Source organism: Colletotrichum phormii (assembly GCF_030913505.1).
Source record: "Colletotrichum phormii strain CBS 102054 chromosome Unknown BDP81scaffold_2, whole genome shotgun sequence".
NCBI lineage: Eukaryota > Fungi > Ascomycota > Sordariomycetes > Glomerellales > Glomerellaceae > Colletotrichum > Colletotrichum phormii.
The window spans coordinates 187230-212301 of NW_026851444.1; the positions used below are offsets into that span (position 1 = coordinate 187230).

Sequence of the window (25072 nt, forward strand, 5' to 3'; positions counted from 1 at the left end):
TCTTCCACCCAAGAGTCCACTTTGTGTGCAACAATGATTGAGTGTGATTGCCCGGGAATGTCAACTTAGTGGCAAGTGCCGGTAACTGATCAAATGAGCATCCACCGTGACTCAGTTAGTCCCCTATTTGAACAGCGCAAGTGATGGACAAAAGAACCAGCAGTGAGGTGACACCATGGAGTAATCTGAGTTACACCACGAAGACAGGTGTGTGGGAAGAAAAATGAGCGACAGTGCAAACAGAGACAAAGGCAACGGGAAGAGGCAGGAACCACGGAAAAGATTCTGCGCCTGCCTCTTCTCTCAGGCTGACGGTAAGAATCTCACGCCTGCCGTTCTTGCTACCTACATTCCGTCCCAGATTCATTCTTCCACTTTATCTTCTTTTCACCATCTACACACTCACTCAAATACACACAACAGAGTACAACAATCAAAGAGCAAAGCCAGAAAATCGCATTGAACACCTGAGCCTTGGGTAGCCCACACTGCTGGCAATCGACATCCACTCTCTCAGTGCTTTACTCTACCTTATTGCGATCCCCTGTCTTCCAGAGTCCCATCTGAGCTCTCCAGCCGACAACAATCCCAACAAACCAATAACAGATCCCCCACGTGCAGCCAAAAGCGTCCTAGTGCGACCCCGTCACAGCAAAGCTCTTCCGGACCGAATTGCGCCGGGAATCCCCGTCAACCAATTGATGCAACCAAAACATTTTCTCGAACAGCTTCCGCCCCAGCAGACCATCTCCTGAAAGGACACCTGCAACCCGCCTCTTTTTGCCCGTCGCATCTCGTCAACCGCTTTCCCATTGTCTACTCAATTTTCTCCCTGAAGTCCTTCTTCCCGTCAAAAATCAGCAATCATGTCTGTTCCTAACTTCGGAGACATCGCCAAGTCGGCCAACGACGTATGCGCTTTCCCTCCCCTCTCTCCCTCTATACTTTTTTCAGGTAATCGCGGACGGGGAAAATCAAGCTCTAGGCTTCTTCCCCCGGCCGAGGTCATCCTCGACGGAAGAAACCACTCAGCTGACATTGGCCTTCAATAGCTCCTCAACAAGGACTTCTACCACCTCTCTGCCACCACCTTCGAGCTCAAGAGCAACACCCCCAACAACGTTGCCTTCAAGGTCACCGGCAAGACCTCCCACGAGAAGAGCACCGCTGGAGCTGTAAGTCGCGCCCTAACATTCACCGCCTGATGATGCATCAGGTGTCCCATAAATAAATAAACATGGACCTCGACTAACATCGTCTTCCTCCAATTCAGATCGAGGGCAAATACTCCGACAAGGCTACCGGTACAGCAACCACCACCCATCGTTTAAAGCGCTTGAATCTCAGCTTGGGTCGAATATATGGACGGCCTTACGGCAGTCCTGTCTCATTCGCAGCCAACATATCGCCAGGATTTGCACATTTGCTAATGTTCTACAATCGCGCAGGCCTGACCCTCACCCAGACATGGAACACCGCTGCCGCTCTTGACACCAAGGTCGAGCTTGCCGACAGCCTCGCCAAGGGCCTGAAGGCTGAGGGTGTCTTCTCCTTCCTGCCCTCCGCCGGCGAGAAGGCCGCCGCCAAGAAGGGCGCCAAGTTCAACCTCACCTTCAAGCAGAGCAACTTCCACAGCCGCGCTTTCTTCGACCTCCTCAAGGGCCCCACCGCCAACATCGACGCCGTTGTCGGCCACGAGGGCTTCCTCGCTGGCGCCTCTGCCGGCTACGACGTCAACAAGGCCTCCGTCACCGGCTATGCCGCCGCTGTCGGCTTCCAGGCCCCCACCTACTCTGCTGCCATCACTGCCAGCGACAACCTCAGCGTCTTCGCTGCCTCCTACTACCACAAGGTCAACTCCCAGGTTGAGGCCGGTGCCAAGGCTACCTGGAACTCCAAGGCCGGCAATAACGTCGGCCTCGAGGTCGCCAGCAAGTACCGCATCGACCCCGTCTCCTTCGCCAAGGTGTGTAACTTTCTCTCCCTCCCCCAACATCGTTTCTAGAACCATTGCTCATGAATCTCCGCGTACAGTTCAAGGTCAACAACAACGGTGTCGCCGCTCTCGGCTACAATGTCCTCCTCCGCGAGGGTGTTACCCTTGGTCTTGGTGCCTCCTTTGATACCCAGAAGCTCGACCAGGCTACCCACAAGCTCGGTGCCAGCTTCACCTTCGAGGGCTAAGTCTTTGTTCACCACATGTATTCTTGACGAGGAAAATTCTTTCAGCTCCTTTCTCCGGCCGGGTAGCGGACCCAATGCTCTTCTGGTTTCATTTGGAGGCTCCTGTCTGGTGTAGATTAGTTCGGGGAGTAATTGAGTTTGGTCGACCGGAATTCCTTGGTTTCTTCGCATTCGATTGTTTCGTGGTGATGTGGACAATAAGCCTTTTGTCGTGTGATTTATGTCTATCCTGGTAGATGTCTACTGATTGCTACGCAAGCTCTATTGCCTGAACTCTATCTTTTAGCATCTTTTTTCTTCCGGCGCAATCCGCCAGTTGCAACAAAGGGTATGAAAAAGGAAAAGAACAAGATCCCGCTGACCACCAAAAACGCTCCCACAGACGTCTCCTGTGGTCCGACCGGGACCTGCGTGCCCATGATTCTATGCGACCGCCGCGAATCCTGCTTCTGCTGCGTCCTAGTATGCGTCTGCGAATCAAAGTGCCGCGGCGCAGCCGACCTCGTGTGCCCGTACGGATCCGACCCGGGACCCATCCCAGGCTGCTCCTTCTCCGCGCCGGTGCCGGTGGTATCCTCGTGGGCCTCCCTCCGCTTCGCCGACTGCGCGCCCCAACCGCCGGACCTGTAGAAGCTCGGGGGCGGGCCTCGGAAGGTTGTGCGTCGGCGGGAGAGGCCTGATGCGGGGCGGCCGCCCGCGGGACCCGAGCTGCTGTGGTAGGAGCCGCGTCTGTGGCCTGCGGCATGGTGGCTGTTGTGCGAGGAGGAGGGGAGGGAGCGGTCGTAGGATGCGCGTTTGGCGGGGGTGCCGAGGACGGAGTAGGCTTCTGCTATTGCGTGGAATTTGCGGGATGCGTTTGGGTCGTCGCGGTTATGGTCTGGGTGGTGGGTTTTGGAGAGGGCGTAGAAGGATCTAGGAGGGGAAGGTTGAGTTAGCTGTTTGTCGGTCTTAGGCTGGAATGAGATTGGTGAGAGCAGGTGGGCATAGCAAGCATTGAGACTAGGCTGAGGCGGGGGAGTGTTGCTGTAGCTTAGACATGTGCCTATGTGAAGGCGACTGTAGAATTGTAGCTTCCACGGCCAACTGGGTGGCAGATAGGTAGGTAGGGACATGGCACGCACTTCTTAATATCAGATGGAGAGGCATCGTGAGCAACCTTCAAGGTCTCGTAGTGATTCATGGAAGCGACGTCATCTCGAAGCGCACGCGATATCGTAAACGTCCGACGCGGGAACCGAGCTCGGAGGCATATCTGCCCTGGTAGAGTGGGAGGATTCGCTGATGTCTTCGTTATCGTCCTCGTCGAGAATGCGCCGGCGCGGCGGAGGGAACGGGCCGCTGCGGGTTGAAGCAGCCGGGGGAGGAGCATGCCGGGCTCGAGCCCGGACGTTTTCGATGTGCTTGTCTCTCCGTGACGAATTGACTACGAGATTCAATTGAAGGGGATAGGGAACCCTAGTGGTGGGGGAGCTGGGGGAGCTTTGTTCGGGAGGGGTGGTAGGATATGATGTCGTGGAAGGAGTGGAGGAAGGTGAGGTGTGATTTCGGGATCTAAGTCTCTCTCGTTTCGTTCGTTCGTTCGCGTGCGCCCGGGACGGGACGGAAGTAGTGACGAAATCGATGGTCGCTTCTGCTCTTGTCGGTCGGTAGATCGGAGCTTGGTGGTACCTACCCCTGCGCCTATGGGGGTTTGGTGCTGATTACATAATGAAGGGGTCTTATTGTCTACAGTGACAGAACAATAATCACAGAACAATAACGCTCACACATCTGAAGTAACTGCTGTAAAGCAATACCTCATACACCCTCGTTAATATAAGAATGATGAATACTTGAAAGGACGGTTCTCTTACTCTGAGGGAAACTATGGTATCATTACTGCGGTGTTAGGTCTTACCGAGTCCTCAGGTTGATAACGCAGCTAAGTGATTCCTCTCAGCATAAATCTCTCAACTTGCACGTATGAAAGATCCGAACAACTTGCGAGCACACGAGATCGTATTTGAGTATAAATGGCTGCTGTTTCATGCGTGTTCAAGTGAGTACCAGCAACTTGTATTATGTTTAGGATGAGAGTCGTTCTCCACGGCGGCTTGTTAAGTTGTTCTCAACATATGCCGTGTCCTTGACGGGCTTAGTCGCGTCACCTCACCGAGGGCTTGTCCGCGCTGCTCTATGTTGATTGTTTAGGGGCGGCGGTGACTGTCTTGCCTCCTAGTTGCAATGTTACCTCGTCCCGTCCCTTGTCAATGCCCTCTGCTCATCTCGAATGTGATTCGCGGTCTAGACTTGTGGTTGGCACTTTCTGTGGAGGGGGTGACCGCATAGGAGGAAGAGGGGATATATCTACACCGGAAGCAGTCTGACACTTGCTCTCGAACACCGGGTTTCCTCGATGATTCTTCCTTGAAACGAGCAGTAATGTTGCTGTTATGTTTCCATCATTATAGGAACCTGCACCGACTTGCCAGATGTTAGCTATGTCTCTATGACGGTATCATACGCCAGTCTTACCCCTGTCTAGTCACATACGTCGGAAGATGGTACTATCTCATGCCATCTGGACCGCCGTTCGTTGTTCTACCCTGAGAGCCTACATGTGCCTCTCGACCTCCTCCAGGGCTCGGGATTCCCATTTGTTGGAATATTGGTAGAAAAGGTGGATTGGGAAGGTGGTCTGGGCCGTTGCAAACGGCCCTTCCACCTACTTACACCCAACGGAGGAATCGTGGGCTACGCCCACCAACTTCCTCCTTACATATCCATACGCAGTTCAATACCAAGATTATTGAGCTTCGTACCGGCCCTCAGGCTGCCCTGCTGACGTGTAACCAACACGATTCCTTGACCATCTTCTTCTTGGCCTGCTTACTCTGGTTGGAGAAGCGTGGGCATCACGGACCTGGTAGTTTCTCGTAGATTGCTGACCCCGCCAGGCTCCGAAAGTAAGAAGGAGACGAGGGAGAGGAGGAGATAAGAGAAGGTTGAGCTGCCCTCTGATGTATTACCATGAGAGTTCAAAGACATGAGGTCCTGTGTCTCTTCCAGCCTGTGCCGGTACTTTTTTCGAAACATGCCCCCTTCAACGAGACACGGAAGTTGACTTCAGACAATAGATGAGTTGCCTAGCAGAACTTGTTTCTTATAGATTGGCAAATGTAGAGACTTGAAGACATGTTAAAATGCTCAAAGGCTCGAATGCTAGTTTTTTTTCTTTCTTTAAAATTACATGCGAATTGACTTCCACACACATGTCGGTGTGTGCGAGCAATTGACGCTTCATTACGCTATACATGGAATGTGGATGTGCTGACATGGACATCAGTCTTTCGTATGATCCCTTTTCGACTCGAAGAGTCGTCGTCGTCGGTCTCATGTTCCCTGGCACCTGAACGTGAGGTACCCCGTTTGGCTGAGGCATGATATGTTCTGTCGTTGCCGCTGAGCGAGCCAAGCTTGATACCTGGGCCAACACTGCCGAGGGCGTTTTCACTTTGAAAAAGAATTCCGGTCAGTCACTATTTACAGCAAATACCAAAGTCACATTGTGGCTTACCTCGCCGGTGATCTTATAGTTCCCATCGTGAGATGAGCCATAGTAAAACTTGAACAGTTTTTGGAGAGGGGGTAGAGACGACCCAATGATCCCCAAACTACATTCAAGGTTGGAAGTAATGCTGATGACTCCAAGGTGGTCTATAGGATAGACGTGACGTGTAAGCTGATGTTCCAAGAAGGGCAGAGGTATTGAGAGACGATGACTCACAGACAATCTCAGTAAGATATTTGGCAGCGTCGTAGTACTTGAGGTAGGGCATGCGGATGCAAGTAGCAATACTAGCAAAGATTCCGAGGCCGAGAATGGCTATGACAGACACCTTCTTACGGCGAGAAAGTTGAAGTCCTGCCACGATGAAGAATGGATAATAGCACACGTCCAGTCCGTCAACATCTGAATCGCAGAGACGATATAGCTGACAGTCTGCAAGCTGATCTTCTTTTGACACGATCCCCTATCGGACGAGGTTAGTAGACAAAAGAAAATGAGCAACCCAATTTCGAGCAAAAGGTTGTTGCCCAATCATAACATCAATGCTATGCCATAGAGAGACTTACTGTCGCAGCGCCACACGTGGCGCTGCCGGTTACTGCCGTACGATACCGCTTTCCACAAGCCGATTACCCGTCTTGTACGGTATAGATATGACCCTCATACGGATCTTCCACTTAGAGGAATCAAGCCACTTTCTACTATACATGTCTTCCACTTGCTACCTCGCTTTGTGATACTTACAATGCAGGATTCCATGTTGCTGCAAGCGGGGTGCAATTCGCAAAGACAAAGATCAAAGCCAAGATGGCTACAACCACCATTACAGACATGTTGAGTATCATACAGATGACCACTCGCTTCCGTCGATCCAGGCGTATACAAGTGAACCCAAATGGCGCACTTGATGACAGTTGAAGAGATGAAGTACAGCACTTCCCAGTAGGTCTGGTACTCGGAGGCACGAATCAAGTATAGTTGTGATGGGAGGTCGGCATCGTGGAACCCAACACCGTAGCGTGACGCGAGGACTGCGAAAATCACTGCTGGTATTAAAGGAAGCTATCACGCTGTTGGTTAGCAAGTTTTTCGAGCGTGTTATGCCTAGGGAGAAAAGCCCGTGGGGATGACCCAATTGCTCAACTTTGCGACATTCGACGTCATGGCCGAACTCTGCTTCGGTCAGCCCCTCGGTTTGCTGGCAAAGAACGAATATAGCCCCTGGGTCAGGTCAATCTTCGAGTCACTCAAGATGTTACCCATTGTCTCCATCATCAACTACTACCCCATCCTGACCGCCATATTCAACCGCTTCGAGCCGAAATCCGTCGTGGAGCAGCGCGTCACTCACTGCAAGCACTCCGAAGACCGCGTCAACCAACGACTGCAGAATGGCTCTGACCAGCCTAATGTCTGGAACTTGGTTTAAGCGGCCAAGGAAGGCAAGGGTCTCTGTTGGTATACACGTCAGCAGGGCAACCGTACGGTTGGAACGAAGTGTCAATAATGGTCTATTATTGCTGCGTCTGGAGGTGGAAGGAGGAGATTGTGGGCAGAGCCCACGATCTCCCAGAAGTGGTATATAAGTGAAAGGGCCGTTCGTAAGTGCCCATACCGCCTTCCAGATCCATGTTTTCTGCCGACTGCTCAGAGATCCAACAGTCTCTCCCTCAAGGAGATGCATTCAAACTCCGAGATTTTCATGCTCGCCGGATCGGAAACGACAGGTAAGCAGATCTGATCACTTGAAACTGTGATATGAAGCTAAATGATTGCACTAGCTACACTCAGCGGTTGCCTCTACAATCTGCTCACCCACCCCGAGAAATGAAGACGCTCCTCGAAGAAATCCGAGGCAACTTCACAAAGCTGGACGAACTCACATTCGATCGCCTTCAGGAGCTGAAGTAAATGAACGCCTGTCTGAAGGAAGCGCTGCGCGTCTACCCCCCAGTCCCTATCGGCAGTCCTAGAGTGGTGCTCCCTGGTGGACAACAGATTCTTGGCAAATGGGTTCCCGCCGACACGCGCGTGTCAGTTCACCACTGGTCAACATACAAATCTGAGTCCAACTTCAAGAACGCCGAAACTTTTACTCCGGAAAGGTGGCTCAAAACGGACCCCACCTATGCCGGGGACGCTCTGGAGGCTCATTAGCCGGTCGGCTTCGGACCGCGAAACTGCCTGGGCCAGAACATGGCAATGCACGAGATGAGACTTATCCTGGCTACTCTGCTCTTCTCGTATGATCTCGAGCTGTGTGAGGAAAGCCGGGATTGGAAGAACGAGAAGGCTTTCGCGCTGTGGATCAAGAACCCGTTGATGATCCGGGCAAAGCCTTTGGCTGCGCAAACTAGGCTGAAAATCTAAAAGGCGTACGTTGCCTTCGAAACGAGATCGTACCTACTAATATCCCATCGGGTGCGGATGGACAGCACTTTCGCCAAGGGCGGGGTAGAGCCAATAAGGGCTTGCAAATCTATAAAGTTAACCAATAGGGCTGTAGTACCTCTGTTTCCTACAGATTTTGGGTATGCCAGAGGTACCAGCAATCTTTATTAATACATAACTAATGGTACATTACAATTTAAGCAACCCTTTCGAGTTGTCTGCCGTCGTTGCCGAGTGATGGTATTCCCAGATATCTCCTTGAAAACCTTCCTACTACCACAATAGGTACAAGGTGAAGATACCTTCCTTGATCCCTTCCTATGCTGTTCCCATGGGATAGAAATATTCCTCTTATCTATAGCCCGTCTAGGCCGTGATAGTCTTCGCCCGCCTGCCAATGGTCCAAACCGTTGAATAAGCTAGGCAGCCAGCAACTGCCGCCATTGGTAGTGGGTTTTCACCTTTTTCCACCTAGGGCTGCCCCAGAGCTGCAGTAGGAAGCTATTCACAACTACCACTTCTAGTAGGAAATTCCAGGCAACTGACTGCCAGCCCCCTCGACGAATAGGGTGGTTATATTGATAGTAGGACCTCATCTGGTCACTCACATCAACCCCATTCATCTTATGATTATATTCATCAATTGCCCTAGGGATTAGAAGGTCTTTGCGGACATTCGGGCCGAAGACTTCCCGGGCGGCCTTCTTAGCAGCGGTATCCCCAGCCGGGCGGCGGCGGCTGCGAATAACTTCCTGGCCGTCCTGGAAGACAGTTGACAGGAAGAGTACGAGGGCATTATCCTTCCAGGTGAATTGGTTGACCTAATTCCTAGTTAGCTGGGCCGGGCAGGGCTGGGCTGGGCGCGCTGCTCGGGCTGGAATTCCGCAGTATTGAATATCCGTAGTCGCTGGAGTAGTAGTTGGAAACGGTCCCGGGACATGAACAGTGTAAATAGGTGGATAGGATACTCTCTCTGCTGCTGGGTTGACCAGTAGGTTGATAATCTAGATTCTCTATGGATCCCTATATATAATAGGATCCCTAAGAAGAGGTAGATTTCGTCTGTTGAAGTCTTCCCCCACTCATATATTCTAGCCCGTCTAGCCCTAGGGCCCTCCCTAGATAACGGTGCTGCATTCGTCCACTGGGCCCACTGCTCAAAGAGGCCCTGCGGAACGTACTGCATGAATAGGTCAAGCGGGCTTGCCGGCAGCCCCCGTATCTCTTGGGCCCGGGCCGGCACGTCAAGGGGCCGAAACGAACCCGGAAGGCCATGCTCGGTAGCTGGAGGTTCGTGGGACCGCACTGTTGCTGCGTCGCAGCGTTCTGGCGTACAGTCTGCATTGCAGGCAGCAGTAAGGTCTTCTGGTTAGACCTCAACTACTATACAGCTACGTATAGAAGTAACAGAAGCATTAGATGCAATAGAGGTATCAGAATCACCAGAAGACATCATAGCATCATTCAAAATGGTAATAATAGTGGTGATAATAGGCAAAAGAACATAGGGATAAGTGACGTATCGTCAAGTACCCCTTTAAATGCGGGGTAATAGTGAATAAATAGTGGGTATTTCGTGGTCTTGGCGAAAGTGCTGTCCATCCGCACCCGATGGGATAAGTTGCTATCGATATTAAATACTGGGCCAATCGGAGCGTTCGTTGAGTGATGACATTTCCCAATGTGGCTCTGAGACATGCGAGGAATCTAGCCGGTGGGATTGCTCACGAGAGCGGGAGATCGACATTTTAGAGCGTGTTAGTCGAAGCACGTCCTCGGACACATTTCGTCGACTTTCGAGCTTAACTACATTTACTAAGAAGCCCCCCTCCCCCCAATTCCTTTGTCACCTCTATAGCAGTTCTTTACCGTCAAAAATACAAACAGAATTTATTGCCTCGAGACCAAAGTCAAAAATTAGTCAAAAAAGCACTCGCAGCAGACTCCGCATTTGTATCGCCAAAACCACTGTGTCAACCTCGACGATGACGACAGTTCCCGCTAAATGTCTTCAAATCTCGTCCTCCATAACGTATTCATACTACTTTGCCAAGGCTACAAATATTGCACTCCCAACTCTTCTCTTCTTGCACGGATTTCCGTCAACTGCCATCGACTTCCGCCAGCAGCTAGAGCATTTCGCTTCCCAGGGCTATGGCGTCCTCGCACCTGACCTCCTTGGCTACGGCGGAACCTCCAAGCCAAAAGATGCACGAGAATACACGTGGCGCGCAATGAGCGTGCATATCAAAGCCATTTTGGATGCGGAGGAAATCGACATGGTGGTAGGCGTAGGCCACGATCTAGGCTCATGGTTCCTAAGCAGGCTGTACCACTTTTACCCGTCCCAGTTTAGCGGGTTGGTTTTCCTAGACGTCGGCTACTCTGTGCCGGGAGAGAAGTTTGATTTCGAGATGATCAATCGTATGACGAAGGAGATGACGGGTGAAGAGCGATTTCGATACTGGGATCTTTTCACGGATGACGAGGGTGTGGAACTCATGGATCGGAATGTCGAATCCATGATATCTCTCATGCATGCTTCACCCGAAGTCATGGCTGCCAATCTTGGACCACCAGGCAAGGCTAGAGACTGGGTTTCTTCTGGAAGGATTGCACCAGCACATTTGTTTGGCGAGGACGACGCTCAAGAAAGCAGCTACTTGCGGGAAAAGGTTGCCACATTCAAGGAAGGGGGGTGGAAAGGCCCGACAAACTGGTACAAGGCGCTACGAGACAACTTGTCATTTGAAGATGAGAAGTACATGACCAAGGAACTTGAAGTGCCGGTGTTGCTAGTTAGCTGTGGACGAGACGAAATGACGGTAGCCTCATTTCAGGATCAGATGACGAGACCATGGGCAAAGGCCGGATATGACTTTGAGCTGCTAGAAACAGGACACTGGGTTATGCTTGAGGATGTTGAAAGTGTTACGCGTTTGTTGCAAGGCTTTATCGGCCGTTTTGAGTGAGCAGATCTGTAGTTAGTTGTGGATTTGACTCATTTGAGCCCTCAAACCGGACTCGTTTTATCTTTTCTGACGTGAATTCTGTTTACTATATGACACAACAATCTCATAGTAGAACAAATTGATGTCTCAGTATTCATCTCGTGTATATGATGACTATAGTACCGTAATTTGAGAAATAAATGAAAGAAACCAAGTACACTTCTTCAATAGAAACGAAGAGGTCGCGTCAGGGCAAAGACTAAAGCTTGATTCAAACAGGAACAGAGGAGGAACAAGAGAAATAAGATGACGAGGTCAGTAGGTCTGAGTTGGCGGCTGCTGTTTAGGCGGCTCGAACATGGAATGGACACCACTGTTGATGACTTGCTGCGCATTCTGTTGAGGAAGTGGCTGGTGTGGTGATGTCGCCAGCGATGGGCGTTGTAGTTGCTGTGTGGGAATCATAACCCCCCTTCCTCCCCGGACCCTTGGAATGAAGGAGTTGCAACTGGCACCATAGGATAGCCCAAAACTTGTCCGCTAGGATAGTTTTGCGATTGGGGCTGTGCATAGCCAGTCTCCGAGTACACTGGCTGGGGCATGTTCAGGTTTTGATACTGATAATATTGGGGCTGTGGCTGCGAGTAATGCTGCTGGTGCCCCGGCGGTGGTGGTCGAGGTGACTGTTATGGATGACTTGCAAGAGACTGACCCTGTGAGCCTCGCAGAAAATTCGCCTTTTTCTGATCCACAATCCGGTTGTCGTTGTCGACCCAAATAGCTCGGAGTCCATTGTCCTTGGCTCGTTCCGTCGAATCCATATTGTACAAGTTGTTCATGTACTCGGTGAATTCAACATAGGCTTTGCGGACAATCTTGAAATGATTTACGTCCAGCGTGACCTCGGCTCCAGGTAGCGGGGCGACTGAGTGACTTTTCCCGTGGGCTTCGTATTCAGCAAGTGCTAGTGCCGTCTGACACGCGTTGCGAATCTGCCGGCCATTCCAGCGTGCCTTAGAGTAATCTGTGAAATGTTCACTCGCAAAGCTCCCAATACCGGCCTTATCGACCTTGACTACTCGACCCTTTCTTTTGAAGCGTGCCTCAATCGTATCCAGGTTGATCTTAAACACCTCGATGGTCTTTTCCCTATCGAGCTCCCGGTACAAGAGGCTTACATGGATACAAGAAGTGAAAGCCTCATCGAAGTCGCCAACACCATTGGTGGTGAGGAAGAGGATACCGGCGTAGTACTCCATTACGCGTAGGAAGACTATAATGATTGTTCAGTCATATGACAAAAATATGGTATCCATCTCAACACTGGGGAAACCAACCTGCTGCAAGCCCATTTCGTCTGAAGTCTTCTTTTGTCCTCTGGGAAAGGAAGACGTCGGCTTCGTCAAGAAGAAGAATACAATCCCACCTATTGGCTAAGGCAAAGTTCATCTCGAGAGCTTTCTCCACCTCTGCTGCAGTTGTCCCTAGGTCACCTGGTGACGAAGGAGATTGTCAGTGGTCGTGGATCAACTGGTGGCATGATGACTGATTTAGGACTTACCGCAGGTGATTTGGAAGAGTAGCTTTTTGAAAAGCTCCGCTACTCCTTCTATTTGATGAATTTCGTCAGCATAGGAAACTTACGGGATGCGGAGATTTGATATACGAACCAGCTGTGGATGTTTTGCCTACTCCAGGTGCCCCGTGGAGAAGCATAATCAAACCCTTCCCTAGTAGGTATAACGCATCAGCCCAATCGTTCTTGAATTAACACGGGAATACCTGCAATACCTTTGCCTTTGACGATATCGAACTCCTCTCTCTCGCCTGTTGTTGACTTTTTGTCTCGAAAGTGTTGAGCGATGAGTGATTCGATCATCGGACGATGCCATTCCTCGAGGACAAGGCGATCAAAGGCGGTGATGTGTTCCTTGTTCTCCTTCTTGTTTGCCACTTCGGACTCCCCCTCTCCCAAAACAATCGACTTCTCGTCTTGGTGAACGTCAATCAGATACGAAAGGTCAAGCTGCGCTGCAGGAACCATGATGTTAGTACCTTAGTACACAAGAATAGAAAACAGGAATTTTTACGCAGAAGCAACGTATGAAACTTACCCCATTTCCGGTTTCGTAGAACAAAACCAAAGACACGATGAGACATGATCAGCAAGTCATCGTCTGAAATCAGAGTTTCACCAGTGCAGCTATACAGTTCCTCCAACGGCCGAGGAATGACTGCAACTGACAGCTGTTCATCAAGGCTGCCTGCCTTGGGAAGGAGGTTATCGACGTATCCAGAGCTCTGCTTCTCGTCCACATAGGAGTCATCGTGCACGGCATCCCTCCGGCAGCATGCTGCGCGGCAGCTTTCATCCTTGTCTTCTTCGTCTTCTTCGGCTGTCGAGCCTCCAATGAGTGTTTCTAAGTACGGCATCCATGATTTCTGCGCCCCATTTTCCACTGTGAATGCTGTTTCGAAATCTATTACCACTTGGCTTTCGATCTCGTCTCGCAGCCCCAATGTCGGCCCAGCATAATACATATGCTTCACCGAGGCCACCGCCAGAAACGTACCACCTCGGTGCACAAGCTTTTGTCGGTACCTCTGATTTGCAGGAAGAATCATCGTTGCGCTCCATTCCGATTTGCTAAATTCAGCCCGCCTGATGGGGTGAAAACGAAGAGGGTAAACGTCCAAAGCAGTGATGTCTCTCTCGCCGTCGAACCTTTTCATATCGAACACACTTCTTACTGGCCCAAGATGCTTTCCATCGAAGTCAATGTGTATGCAGGTAATACTGAATGCGGCCTTCTTCTTTCGTTTAGTCTCAGGAAGACTGTAGTAGTTCCCCCAGTCACGAGCAACGCTATGTCTAGCGCTAGTGACTTTGATGACTCGATATGCTTGCTTGCCGTCCTTGTCGACCACTTTTGTTCCAGGTCGGAAAATGTGCCATAGGTCAGGAAAGAAAACCTTGCAAGAGTCGAAGTTGTTGAGATGCTTCTGTCTATCCAAGATGTCCGTGTCCATGAAACTCAAGAGGCATTTCAAATGCTCCATCGCTATCGGTGACTTTGTCAACTCAGGCACTTCATCCTCATCCCCGTCCGAATCATCTGCCTCTGTCTGCTGCTCATCTCGGCTTTCAACAGATGTCTGATCTTCTTTCTCTTGAGCTGCAATGGCCACATCGCCCGTGACTGGCCTTGGTGAAAAAGATTGATCTGGTCTAGAACGACGTGGATTCTGTACGTTCTCCTGTAAGTCATTGGTGAGACTTCCAGCGGTAAATGTGGTCGCTGTCTCTAACTTGGATGAGACAGCAAACTTCTTCTCCAATGCCGCACACCAGTCTCGCAACGCCGGCTCGCAGTATGTCAGCGCTTTGAAGGGCCTGATCAATACAACAGTTGACTCGGTTCGCGTGTGCAAGGTCTTTCCCAACACAGTTCCAAGGATTTGATAAAGTACAGCTGAATGAATTCGAATCCTCTCGGGAAGCGGCGATTCCCCAGGCGCCGCTGGCGGAAGGGTATTCACCTCTTGCGGTGCGTCTGGCGTTTGGGCGCTGTGGCCTGATGTCAAGTCGGGGGTGCTGACGCAGGGTGGAAGCTATCAGAGGCCAACTGCAGTTAGGGGTAGAATGATGAATTACTGCAATCTGCTCCTCCCTCGACGTGTACTCCCTGCGCTGTATATATATCTGAGCTGCTCCTTTGTTGCTTGGACTCCTTGCTACCTCTAACTAGCCCCTATCCGGGAGGGCTCTGACACCTGAGTAGCCATACCAAAGACGATAAGCACCCAGATCCTCAGAGATATCGGGTTCTCCTACTAGAATGTCCATGACACAGGCATCTTTCTCTCCTTGGCTAGAGAGATCCTTGAACGAGAGCCACTGTAGCCGATTAAGCTTGGCCAGAGCGTAAGTGGCCAGGCGGTCGTCTTCTTGGTGCTCATCTTCATCAGAAGTGTGGCCGTCCTTTTGAAGCTTATCTCCTAGCCCATGAAGTTTGTCTTGCCTGCGTTTTTTTAGTTCCTCGGCCAAGTAAAGACGGTCCAGTTCCCACTCAAAGGTCTTGCGAAGCCTGTCTCGGCGATCTCCATAGTTGATAGTGCGGTCGAAGTCGTCGAGTTCATCAGTTGCTTGACCCATCACGTGAACCGGGCTATCCGAGCAATTGTGAGAGGGGTGGACATAGTCCGAACGTTGAAACTCTCGTTCTTGGACTAAGTCCCAGCTGGGATGCCATCTACGACCACTTGTACGCATGTATTTGCGGGGCCCCCAATCGTCTGTGCCCCAAGATCCCGGGCCCTTCGTGGCCTCCCATTCCTTTCCGTGCTTGTAGAAGCATGCTTCCATTCTTCGATGCCGCTCTAGATCAGCTTTGAGCTCTGGTGGTAGTGCCTCCTCTTGAGACCATTTCGGGTCAAGGTTTGCTTTCGCCTCGAGTTCAAGAATCTCCGTCTTGAGGCTCTGGACGACATCAGCAAGTTCAGCAACGTCGTTTCCGACGAGCGTATTGGTAGCTGTGGCGGGATTTTCAGGTATGGTGGTGTTTGTTTCGTGCAACACCCCGCTGGTCTAGATAGAACTCGGCTCATGGAGAATATCGCTGGTGGTGGCGCCAGGTGTGCTGTCTTCTAACATGACTTCTAAAGTTGTGACAGCAGAGATCACAATCAACAATCTCACAAGTAACAGCAGGCACAAAGAGATGTATCTCGTAGCAACTGTAGGGAGGGCGTGAAAATGTTTGAAGGAAGTGATAGCGCATAGAAAATGATTATGTAGCTGTAAGCTGAGAATGTGTGGATATCAAAACTGTGGCCGGCCAGCTAGCAATAGCGAGTGGACACAAAAGAGCTTCGACTATAAATAGAGACAAGGCCAGCTACAGATGTTGAGAATAAAGTTACGGAGTTGAACTTTCCACTTTCGTCCGCTTACCTGAAGTACTTATCCGTCATGTGCAATCAGTAAGGCGCTGATCTCATTGCAGCCAGTCAAGGCAACCCGTTACGAAGGGGCGGCTTGGCTAGACATCGAAAGTGATGTGACCTTGACAAGATTCCCAATTGATTACTGCCGTTGCCGGAAACTCTCATGAGGGGTCGGTACATGGGCTCCATGAAGCCTGGCTTCGAGTCTTCGACCTGTGTGCAACCACAGCCAAGCGTTCTTACAACCCATCAGCGTGTGCGGCAGCCAGCGTTAACCAGCCTCCAATAAGGCAGACAATGCAGGCAGTAATATCTGGCCTCATTTTTAATCAATAGATAAGGCAAGCAAGCAGCCTCATTTTGATTCTTGTAGTAATAGGACCGACTGCCTGATTCCTCTGACGACTGAGCATGATAATCAATAACTCTCCGGAGTGCCCCCTACCCACAGATGTAACATAGGTCCCACCGCAGTATTTTGTTAGTAGGCCACGCATCAAGTATTGGTCTTGGCCATGTCGTGTAACAGTAAGATCAAGTCCTTCTTTCAATGAGATTTTGTCCAAAGAGCTCGATGTGATGAGGTGCCAAGTGCGTAAAGTGCAAGTGCATGAGTCCATAATATGTCCCGTGGGCCAACCAGTTTTCTGCTGTTCCATGTAAGACACGGCGCTTCTTGACGAAATGCACCGCATATCGGCCAGCTTCTAGATCACATTGTTTCCAAATGTGGCCATGTAATAACAGGAATCAGAAGTGCGCCAGTCGGTAGTTCTGTAAGTTCCAAGAATGTTGGAGTCTCAGATACGACGGATAAGGTGGGAATCGTGAAATAAGTCTTGACCGGAGCGGTGGTAGATGCAGACGTGGCTATGGAAGTTCCTGATTCTGTTGAGTACAAAGACGATGACGGGACGGAAACCAAAGATCTGGTGTTTGGCGGCAAAGTTGATGTTGACGAAGAATACGAATTTGATGTGGTTATCCTAGCATCGGTGGGGACAACGTATGTGTTATTCAAAAACGCCGAGGGTAGTCTAGATACGCTCGTTGTTGTTCCGGGAGAGGGCAAATTTTGCGTGAATGATGGCGATGTGCTACTAGTCGCCGACTGCTTTCTAGTAGCTGGGTGCGTGAAAGTTCTATTGTATCGCTCTGAAGACACCGACGCCAGAGCGCTCGTGGAAGGTGCGACAGAACTCCCAGACTTTAGATCCCAGGTCGAAGATTGGATATGGCCCGTGGTAGCAGGTACACTATTGCTCTTGCAAAACGTTAGCTTCGTAAACGACGAAGAGCCAATCAGCCTTACTAATGTAGCGTTTTGCCATCGCCCAGCGATAATCGAACTACAGATACCGGAGTCTCTGAGGCAGATAGGCTGGGCTGGTTGATGGACGAGCGTGGTCGTGTTCTAGTAGGGACTGGTAGAACTGATGGGTTCAAGAAGTCCACGATGAACTTTGGTCTGCTTGTCTCCCGGAGTGGCTCCACACGAAGACAGAGTCCCGGCAAAAGTCAGAAGCACTGTCAAGAGCATGGCTTTAGGGTTGAGCGTCAGCACGAGTCGATTGGTTGAGTTCATTCAATTGAAAAAGGATGAAAGCAAAGACCGTAAGATTGAAAGCCTGATGATAGAATAACTCGCCCTTGATCTTCGACTTAAGTTCAATCTATTAATAAGATTTACCTAGAAGCTGGGATGAGATAGACATAAATTCCAGTCGAGTCCTCGCTTACAGCAGCAACCTGCAGTCCAGTGGTTTGTTTCTATCTGATGCAAGGAGTATCAGAGAAATGGAGATTCTCATGCTGAATGAGGTGCTCTCAAGCCCTCAAGCGCCGTGTACAACCATGTAAGATAGCGTTCGGAAAGCATCTTTTCAGGATATCGTCAGACAGCTCAGAGCCACAACTCAGACCACAATAAAAAGTACGGAAATCGTGTTACGACTCTTGCTTTTGTGAATCATATGGCTCGGTTAAAGAGAGTCTTAGCATTGTACTTATGGATGTATGGCAAATGCACAAAATGTTGTGCAACGCAGGAATGGCCTCTCTTAAGCAATGGCACTGGCTTGTGTGAACATAGAACAAGGAGAAAGTCGACGATAGGTGACATTGTAGATCAATGAGAGCGCTTGGTTAGGACTCATTCAGAAAACTTAAATTTTCAACATAGAGCTATGGCCAATTGAATTAAATCACTAGAAGCCTATCAGTCCATACAAAGGAAGAAGGCATCTATTTGTTGTTGTTGTATTTTAACGCCGTAGCGGCAAGGGCGCAGCCGCCCTTGCGGCAGACCTCCCGAAGGGTATATGGCGTGGAGGGCCGTAGGCCTATAGCTATCACTAGATACAGTCCAGTTCGTCCTTCAAATCGTGCCCAAAGGCAACTATGTGTTTAACCTGTCTCTGGGTGCCGCTGGCTTGCCCGAGACAGTGCTATGGTCGTCCCTAGAACGCAATTCCGCCAGTATCTCCTATCCTTCGACCCAGAGCCCGCAGGCTTCTGGTTTACACAACGTTCCAGTAACCGTCCGGAGTATATCGTAATAGGTAATACCGCCACAAGGGAAACCACAAGGGGCAAAACCTCGTAAGACTAGGTTGTAGGGCTTGCTGTTAGGTTCTGTAACGAGCATAGCTGTATATAGCCGTGGCTATACATCGCTACCCAATGGTCGTTTCGTCTCTTCGAGGGAGTCTTCGATCGTTTAAGGGGCAAAGGTGCTGAGAGAGCGAAGTCGAAAAGTCGGTCGGTGATGTTCAATTTGGGCCCGGAAGCGCCACTTGCGCCGGGAAAGAAAGTCGCCCGTCTCCTTCGGGAGGCTAGATGGAACCTCTGCTCCCTGCCCTACCAGGAAGACTTCGTCTAGCCTGCGGAAGGCGAATTCGAGTCGACGGCGGCTCGTTAGGTTGAATAATCGTCGGCTCGATTCGAGGGGAAAATGTGCGTTGTTAAGGGTTTGATTAGCGTATAGCTAATCCACCCCAGCGCGCAGCGGCAAACCGCGGGGACTGGGGCCAAGGCATCTACAGCACATCGTCTTCCTAAGTAGATTGATAACATGGCTTCAGTGTCGGGTAGAGCGCCCCTTCGTGAAAGGCGGAATCGAGAAACGTTCATGTCAGCATTTGCATTCTACGCGGGGCAAACATGAAGTGTGGAGTATTCGAGGTACAGTTGAACAAACAGTAGTGATAAAATCTAAGCCACAATGGCGTCAAACTTGGACTTCATGTCTCGCTCTCATATACTGACCCCTGAAGTCCTCACCTGCGAATTGTGCGATACCATCAGCTTGAAGATTATCGGCAAAAACCTTTTGAATGTATTCACTGCCTTACACCACCGATCGATTAACTCTGATAAATCTGCCTTACGGGTCATCCTTTCAGCAAGTCTGCTGGGTAAGAAAAGTATAGTGACTCTGGAAGCTCAGAGTGCCTTTCGCCCGGGTGTCGCCGTTGGCAACAGTACCACACTTGCTCACAATGATACCCATGTCGACAGCAATGTCACTACAGTACACACTCGTCTCAATAAATCGCTATTGGAGTGTTAGTATTTGCTTTTGATGTTGTGGAAACCAGCGAGGAGTGGCACTCACGTTGTTGCAGAGGTAAATAGAGCAGCTGTTGGAGCAGGCCACACGAGCGCAGGTGCTGGCAGGGACACTGCAGTAGTTGGTGCCCAGGGTGATCAGGCGGTTGATGGCGTTGGCGCATTGAGAGTAGTACGCCTCGACGTACGTTCCCGAGTTGCAGTTCCAGTTGTTCTTCATCTTGAGTTAGCTTTTGGTCATCTATGTGTAAAGACAGGTTTAATAGACTTCAAAAGTCTATCAAGTAGGCTTACGGTGGTCTGTCTAGCCTTCAAGCCTCCCTCAGACTCCTGGAAATCTTCCGCGTTGAATGAAGGGTTGATGGCGAGGATCTGCTCGAAGATGGAGGAAGCATCGCCGTGAAGGGTGACATTCGGGCCGCCGACGGTGACCGGGCCAGTGAAGGTCATCTCGGAGATGGGCAACAGCTGATCCTTCACCTCCTCAGCAGTTCGGTACTCCAAGCCATTGTCTGACGGAGCGGCAATAACCTGCGGCATCCAATTAGTCAAAAAGCTCAGTTGCAACTTTTTTCATGCCTGAGTCAAGTTTATACTTACAGCCGATGCCAAAAGGGCAAGACCAGCGATAGTGAATCTCATATCGAAAGATGTTTGGACTGAATTGATCAAGAGAGGTCAGACTACTTCGAAGCCGATGATGGAGAGCGAAATGATTGCATGCTACCGAGTCTAGTAGCCTATCTTAAATAGTTTTTCACATCTCATGAGTAATTAACACCTCAAAGGCATTGTGCAGACTTTGAGCCTGCGCCTTATTGCTTGATGTTGCATCTACCATCGCGGGCTGAATTCTGGACCCTTGGCAAAGCGGCGGCTCTGTTGCCCTGTCGGTTCCGCGATCCTACGTTTGACTCCATGGGGAAGCTGGAAACGTTGAAAGGATCGCGGGCCGCACTAGCTCGTCAGCGCCACACTCAACTGGGGACCTCATGCCCTGCCAAGCGAAAATGCTATTGGTGACATCGGATAACCTCTTGAGCCTAATCCCATTTCTTCAAACATTAGGATTAAGACATTGTATTGCCCCCAATGCGACTCTGACGACAGGCCACTTATATCTTGGGTTCCTGGGCACAATTAGGCTCTCGTTAGGGACGGGCAAGGCAAACGGATCGAAGCGAGTGCTTAGTCGCTTAGACAGTGCGGAGACGCTGGGGTTAAGGGACCGAGCCCGCGGCGGCCGAGACCAATCGGCTTCAATGAATAGAGTAGTTGAAGAGACCCTTGCTATATCGGAAATCGAACCATCTCGTATTTCCATACCCTTGGGCTTTCACAATTCATGGTAGGTTATCAGTCGTAAGCCAGCGTGGAACTAGTTGATGCCTGCATGTTGAGTCCGAGGTTTGCGGCATGATCTACAGACTACTCATGGAAGAGGGATAGACTGCCTGGATCACGAGGCTATGGAACGATAGTTGCATAGGAGTATACGAGCTGCGAAAGCATGACCAACTTAGATTATAGGTTCAACAGATTTAGTGACCTTATCGCGAACTCTCTTGTTGCTATCTTCTTCAGTTGCTTTTGTCTATCCTTCCGTACATACCATAGGGCTCCTGATAACATGCTTTGCGTTCTGGGAGTGGATATCACGCGAAGAAATTGTGTCCCTGGGCATCTAACATCGTGCATTAACACAATTGGACAACTACTTAAGTGCTGCTGAGGATCGACTACGACCACACGGCAGGGTCTTGAAGATGAAGCGACCGAACTTCCTGAAGATCAGCCCGACAATAGTCTACTTGTGAGTACTTCGCAGGCCGCGCGGGCTCGCGAAAAGTGCGGCGATGAGAGCAATGCCGGCAAAGGTGGTGGATGCGGCAAAGGCATACTGAATGCCTTTGTAGTAGACATGACGGGCGGGTAAGCGCACTTCTACCGGGAGGGTTTTGAGGGCTGTCACGGAATGTCGAATCTCGTCGATGAGCTGGGCAGAAAGGAGCTTTCGTTAGCGACGCCGTAACCTTCTTTCATAAAGACAAGGCAAGTAGAGACAAAAGGAACTTACTCTTGACTTGTCGGGAACGTCACCGAGAGCCTCTGGTAGACGCACGCTGAGCGTTGTCTGCACGATGGCAGAAGTTATCGCCACGCCCCAGACTGTGCCCAAGGAGCGAACGAGATACACTGTCGAAGCTGAAACGGCGTGGTCTGTAATGATTGAGATGGTATTAGTTGAATTTGGATTGGACTAGTGCCACAGATCTTTGAAATTTCCAAGACAAAAACTCACCGGCGTGGTCAAACGAAGCCAAAGTCGTGAAGAGGATCGCGGGGTAGATGATACCCTGCCCCAGGTTCGCAGGAAAGATGTAAACTTGGTACTTCCACTGCGAGTCCTGGAACTGGAGGGCCGTGACAAGAGAGTTCCCAAACAGCATCAGGAATGCGCCGGCGCGAACGAGCCAGATGAGCTTGCCCCAGCGAGACATGACGATGCCTGCAAAGAGACCCCCGAGGGGTGTGGCAAGCGATGGGATCGCCAATCTTGTGCCGGCCTTGGTCGCTGAGTCGAGCAATATGACCTGGAAGAAGAGCGGAAGCATGAAAAGATACTGAAGTTCCCGTCATATCAGTAATCATGAGCCAACGTTCGAGTAGTTGATAGCTTGCTTGTGCAATCCACGTACCGCATACGCCGCGAGTCCGGCGCAAACGTTGGAAATTTGCGTGAGAATGGGCAACTTTCCCCGTAGCATCCTCAAGGGGATAACAGGAATGGCCTTGGTTCGGGCCTCGACGAGCACAAACAACGCCAACAAGAGCACGCTGCCGACGAGGGTGCCAATTACGATGGGACTGCCCCACGGCAGCTCGTTGCCGCCCAGACTCAGGCCAACGAGCTGAACAGAAATCGCCACGACCAGGAGGAGCGCCCCAGAAACGTCGACCCTCGACCAGATGGCCCTCCAGTCGTTGGTGTCGATATCAAAACCGCCCTCGGGGTTCTTGATCACCAGAGCACCCAGTGCAAGCGCCATGATGGAGACGGGCACCTGTAGCAGGAAGCACCAGCGCCAGCCGATGTGGTCGGCGATGGAGCCGCCGAATGAAGCTCCAGCCACGGCGCCGAAGCCGAACATGCCGTTCTGTAGGGCCTGGTACATGCCTCTCTTGCAGAAGGGAATCATGTCTGAGTTGACGATCGTAGCTGTTCTCTCGTGTCAGTCTTCTTCTCGATACATTGGTGTTGAACCCCGGGGGATCGCAATCACAGACTCACCCATCGTCATCAGACCGCCTCCTCCAAATCCAGTCAGCGCGCGCATGCAGTTGAGAAGCACCACATCGCCCGCCAGCCCGCAGCCGAGACACCCCAGCCCGAACGTAATACTACTAACAAAGAAGCACACCCTCCGCCCAAAGATGTCAGAGAACCGCCCGTACAGCGGCTGGAATGCGGTACTAGTAACGAGGTACGACGTCGTAAGCCAGCTCGCCGTGTTAGCGGCGTCGAACTCGGAGCTGATGACGACGTACGTCGCCGCCGTGATGGTCCCGTCGAACCCGTAGAGAAAGACGTTGGCCATGATGGCGAGCTCGATCCAGAGAAACCCTCGTGGCGGCTTCCATGACTCGCCGGCCTCGACTGCGGCGGCTGGGTCGCGGAGGAGGGGCTGGTCTTCGCGAGGGGCGGCTACGGCGGCGCCGGCGGCTTCCGAGTCCGGGTCGGAGTACGGGGGCGGCGGTGATGCCGAGTTCGGAGGGTTGGCTCGTGCTCTGCCGACTTCATCGTCTGAGAAGCGGGGCCGGGAGCGCGAGTTGCTCATGGTTTGTGCCGGTTGGTTGATTTTTGATGGAACTCTAATTTAGCAAGGCTTGTTGGAATGTTGCTTTGGAGTGAATGTAGCCGGGATTGGATGGAAGTGCTTCCATTGGATGTGAAACAATGTGATTGGGTGTAGGGATGGTAACTCGTGGGCATGGGAAATCTCGAGCAAAGAGCAGAAGGGATAACTCTAGACGGTACTATGCATGAGGCGATCTCTCTTGCAACTCCTAGTGTACTTTACTTATTGATACCGGTCTGTGCTACCAGGGGTATGACGGGATGATGGCCCAACTGTATTTTACCATGGAGAAATTTCTGCACTTTCATGACTCCCTCCCGATGGAGAACCGGCGCACATGGCCCGGATAATGTCCGTTTCGTGCATGCTGTTAGTGGGGGCTACCGGGCGCCGGGTCGGATCGAACAACGTCAACGATTCCTTTATGATGGAGTTGATAGTGGAGGCAGATGTTGCACCATCGGCATGTAAAAGCACGCAATCAACAATGACGGATACTGAGCTCGTAGATATCGCAACTCTTTTCTTTCGTCCTACAATGCGTTCTGAACGGGAATATGATTGTTGATACTGACGGAGAGCCGCAGCCGCTCCCGGGCCACCGGAGTCGCGACTAACATTATCAAGTAGCCTCTTCTCGGTCCTTACAATGGTAAACGCTATGCGTGTCCCGCGAGTAAAAGGGTCTAAAATCCCGTGCCAAATCTGATAGTTCCGCGGTAAGATTGCAAGATTAGAAGGCTCGGCACCAGGGGGATTTACCCGTGGACATGATGTACCCCGAATGTCTCAAGCCGAGCACGTAATCTGGATAGGGCTCTCAAGCTTGATGGACGGTTACTTAACCTTCTCGACAGGGCGATCCGTCTCATTCAGCTTCTCCAGACTATGCCAATCACCGCCGTCTGATACCAGGGTGTACCAAACGAGGCAAAGCAGTAGTTTCCCACTGCTGTCTTCCGAAGCAAGACCTTCTCGAAGAAGAATTGAAACGAACAGCCTTGTTGGCAGAACCAGACAGAACATTACATTGCGTCTGGACAACTTTCTTCGAATGATCGAGTATGTCATGTCACGGCATATGATAGCTAACAATCTCACACGAAACATCCGTGGAAATACATCCATCAAACGCACGAGTCTTGCAGTAACCATTTGATCCATCAACAATGAGGCCAAAGTTGGCTGCGGCTAGAACAAGTTCAAGGTTAGGGAAAGCTTGCATATTGACAATGCCGAAGAGGATGCGCGCTGCGGGCGAATACACTCATGTTCGTCCGCGACGCCCGCCAGGAGCGAGAAGATTCTTTGCATTAGCTAGCGTCGGCGATGGTCACTGACTTACTCAATCCGAGGTGGATTGAAGGGCAAGCCGACCAAGAAGGCGCTCAGGAAATCCAAGTGCATCCAGAGAGTGTGTTCCATACCCCGGCTGATCGAATCTTTGGTCCATTGAAATACATACAACCGATCCGAAGTTTTCGAGGTCTTAAAACAACATGTAGATGGAGAGCAATACGAATTGTAACTGTCCTGCATTGAGTCTTCAGAACCTGAGAGCCTGAAAAGTGGAACGTGCGCCAGACTCCCTCCGCCTAGGAATGCCGCTTACATAACAC

The 25072-nt window shown here is 50.9% G+C and overlaps 9 protein-coding genes across 9 annotated transcripts; 4 read left to right on the forward strand and 5 right to left on the reverse strand.

The window, feature by feature from the left end:
- Positions 1-866: 866 nt before the first annotated feature.
- On the forward strand, positions 867-2184 carry BDP81DRAFT_445064 (mitochondrial outer membrane protein porin; the record flags this gene model as incomplete). Its single annotated transcript, XM_060591906.1, has 4 exons — positions 867-911; positions 1053-1175; positions 1274-1966; positions 2035-2184. 4 exons carry the CDS (start codon positions 867-869, stop codon positions 2182-2184), a joined length of 1011 nt encoding a protein of 336 aa, XP_060450198.1.
- Positions 2185-2459: 275 nt separating this feature from the next.
- BDP81DRAFT_307586 (uncharacterized protein) lies at positions 2460-3553 on the reverse strand (the record flags this gene model as incomplete). The annotated part of the gene is made up of 2 exons (XM_060583374.1): positions 2460-3096; positions 3306-3553. The coding sequence occupies 2 exons, from the start codon at positions 3551-3553 to the stop codon at positions 2460-2462; spliced, it is 885 nt and encodes a 294-aa protein (XP_060450199.1).
- A 1782-nt stretch (positions 3554-5335) lies between these two features.
- On the reverse strand, positions 5336-6567 carry BDP81DRAFT_467792 (uncharacterized protein; the record flags this gene model as incomplete). Its single annotated transcript, XM_060594469.1, has 5 exons — positions 5336-5676; positions 5741-5880; positions 5951-6197; positions 6342-6435; positions 6479-6567. The coding sequence occupies 5 exons, from the start codon at positions 6565-6567 to the stop codon at positions 5674-5676; spliced, it is 573 nt and encodes a 190-aa protein (XP_060450200.1). The 3' UTR covers positions 5336-5673.
- A 293-nt stretch (positions 6568-6860) lies between these two features.
- Positions 6861-7163, forward strand: BDP81DRAFT_389326 (uncharacterized protein; the record flags this gene model as incomplete). Its single annotated transcript, XM_060587242.1, has 1 exon — positions 6861-7163. One exon carries the CDS (start codon positions 6861-6863, stop codon positions 7161-7163), a length of 303 nt encoding a protein of 100 aa, XP_060450201.1.
- Positions 7164-7348: 185 nt separating this feature from the next.
- BDP81DRAFT_415084 (cytochrome P450) lies at positions 7349-8130 on the forward strand. Its single transcript, XM_060589420.1, has 2 exons — positions 7349-7511; positions 7618-8130. The coding sequence occupies exon 2, from the start codon at positions 7646-7648 to the stop codon at positions 7889-7891; it is 246 nt and encodes an 81-aa protein (XP_060450202.1). The 5' UTR covers positions 7349-7511; positions 7618-7645; the 3' UTR covers positions 7892-8130.
- A 1882-nt stretch (positions 8131-10012) lies between these two features.
- Positions 10013-11191, forward strand: BDP81DRAFT_415089 (Alpha/Beta hydrolase protein). The gene has a single exon (XM_060589421.1). It carries the CDS (start codon positions 10111-10113, stop codon positions 11095-11097), a length of 987 nt encoding a protein of 328 aa, XP_060450203.1. The 5' UTR covers positions 10013-10110; the 3' UTR covers positions 11098-11191.
- Positions 11192-11762: 571 nt separating this feature from the next.
- BDP81DRAFT_307917 (uncharacterized protein) lies at positions 11763-15469 on the reverse strand (the record flags this gene model as incomplete). The annotated part of the gene is made up of 7 exons (XM_060583404.1): positions 11763-12349; positions 12414-12569; positions 12868-13107; positions 13191-13890; positions 13942-14244; positions 14398-14651; positions 14851-15469. Coding segments are annotated over 7 exons (2859 nt in total), but the record flags the coding sequence as incomplete, so codon positions are not given.
- A 3954-nt stretch (positions 15470-19423) lies between these two features.
- BDP81DRAFT_309437 (uncharacterized protein) lies at positions 19424-20133 on the reverse strand (the record flags this gene model as incomplete). Its single annotated transcript, XM_060583548.1, has 3 exons — positions 19424-19579; positions 19640-19807; positions 19888-20133. 3 exons carry the CDS (start codon positions 20131-20133, stop codon positions 19424-19426), a joined length of 570 nt encoding a protein of 189 aa, XP_060450205.1.
- A 968-nt stretch (positions 20134-21101) lies between these two features.
- BDP81DRAFT_339088 (major facilitator superfamily transporter) lies at positions 21102-23262 on the reverse strand. The gene is made up of 5 exons (XM_060585999.1): positions 22886-23262; positions 22293-22813; positions 21896-22217; positions 21671-21813; positions 21102-21589 (listed from the first exon to the last, which is right to left on the reverse strand). Exons 1-5 carry the CDS (start codon positions 23190-23192, stop codon positions 21401-21403), a joined length of 1482 nt encoding a protein of 493 aa, XP_060450206.1. The 5' UTR covers positions 23193-23262; the 3' UTR covers positions 21102-21400.
- Positions 23263-25072: the final 1810 nt, after the last annotated feature.

Bases quoted from the DNA above. Each gene is read 5' to 3' on its own strand.
- BDP81DRAFT_415084 (XM_060589420.1), top strand. From the start codon at position 7,646: ATGAACGCCTGTCTGAAGGAAGCGCTGCGCGTCTACCCCCCAGTCCCT.
- BDP81DRAFT_415089 (XM_060589421.1), top strand. From the start codon at position 10,111: ATGACGACAGTTCCCGCTAAATGTCTTCAAATCTCGTCCTCCATAACG.
- BDP81DRAFT_339088 (XM_060585999.1), bottom strand. From the start codon at position 23,192: ATGGCCAACGTCTTTCTCTACGGGTTCGACGGGACCATCACGGCGGCG. The intron at 22,814-22,885 runs GTGAGTCTGTGA...ACGAGAGAACAG, and splicing joins AGGCGGTCTGATGACGATGG to CTACGATCGTCAACTCAGAC. The intron at 21,590-21,670 runs GTAAGTTCCTTT...CTTTCTGCCCAG, and splicing joins ACGTTCCCGACAAGTCAAGA to CTCATCGACGAGATTCGACA.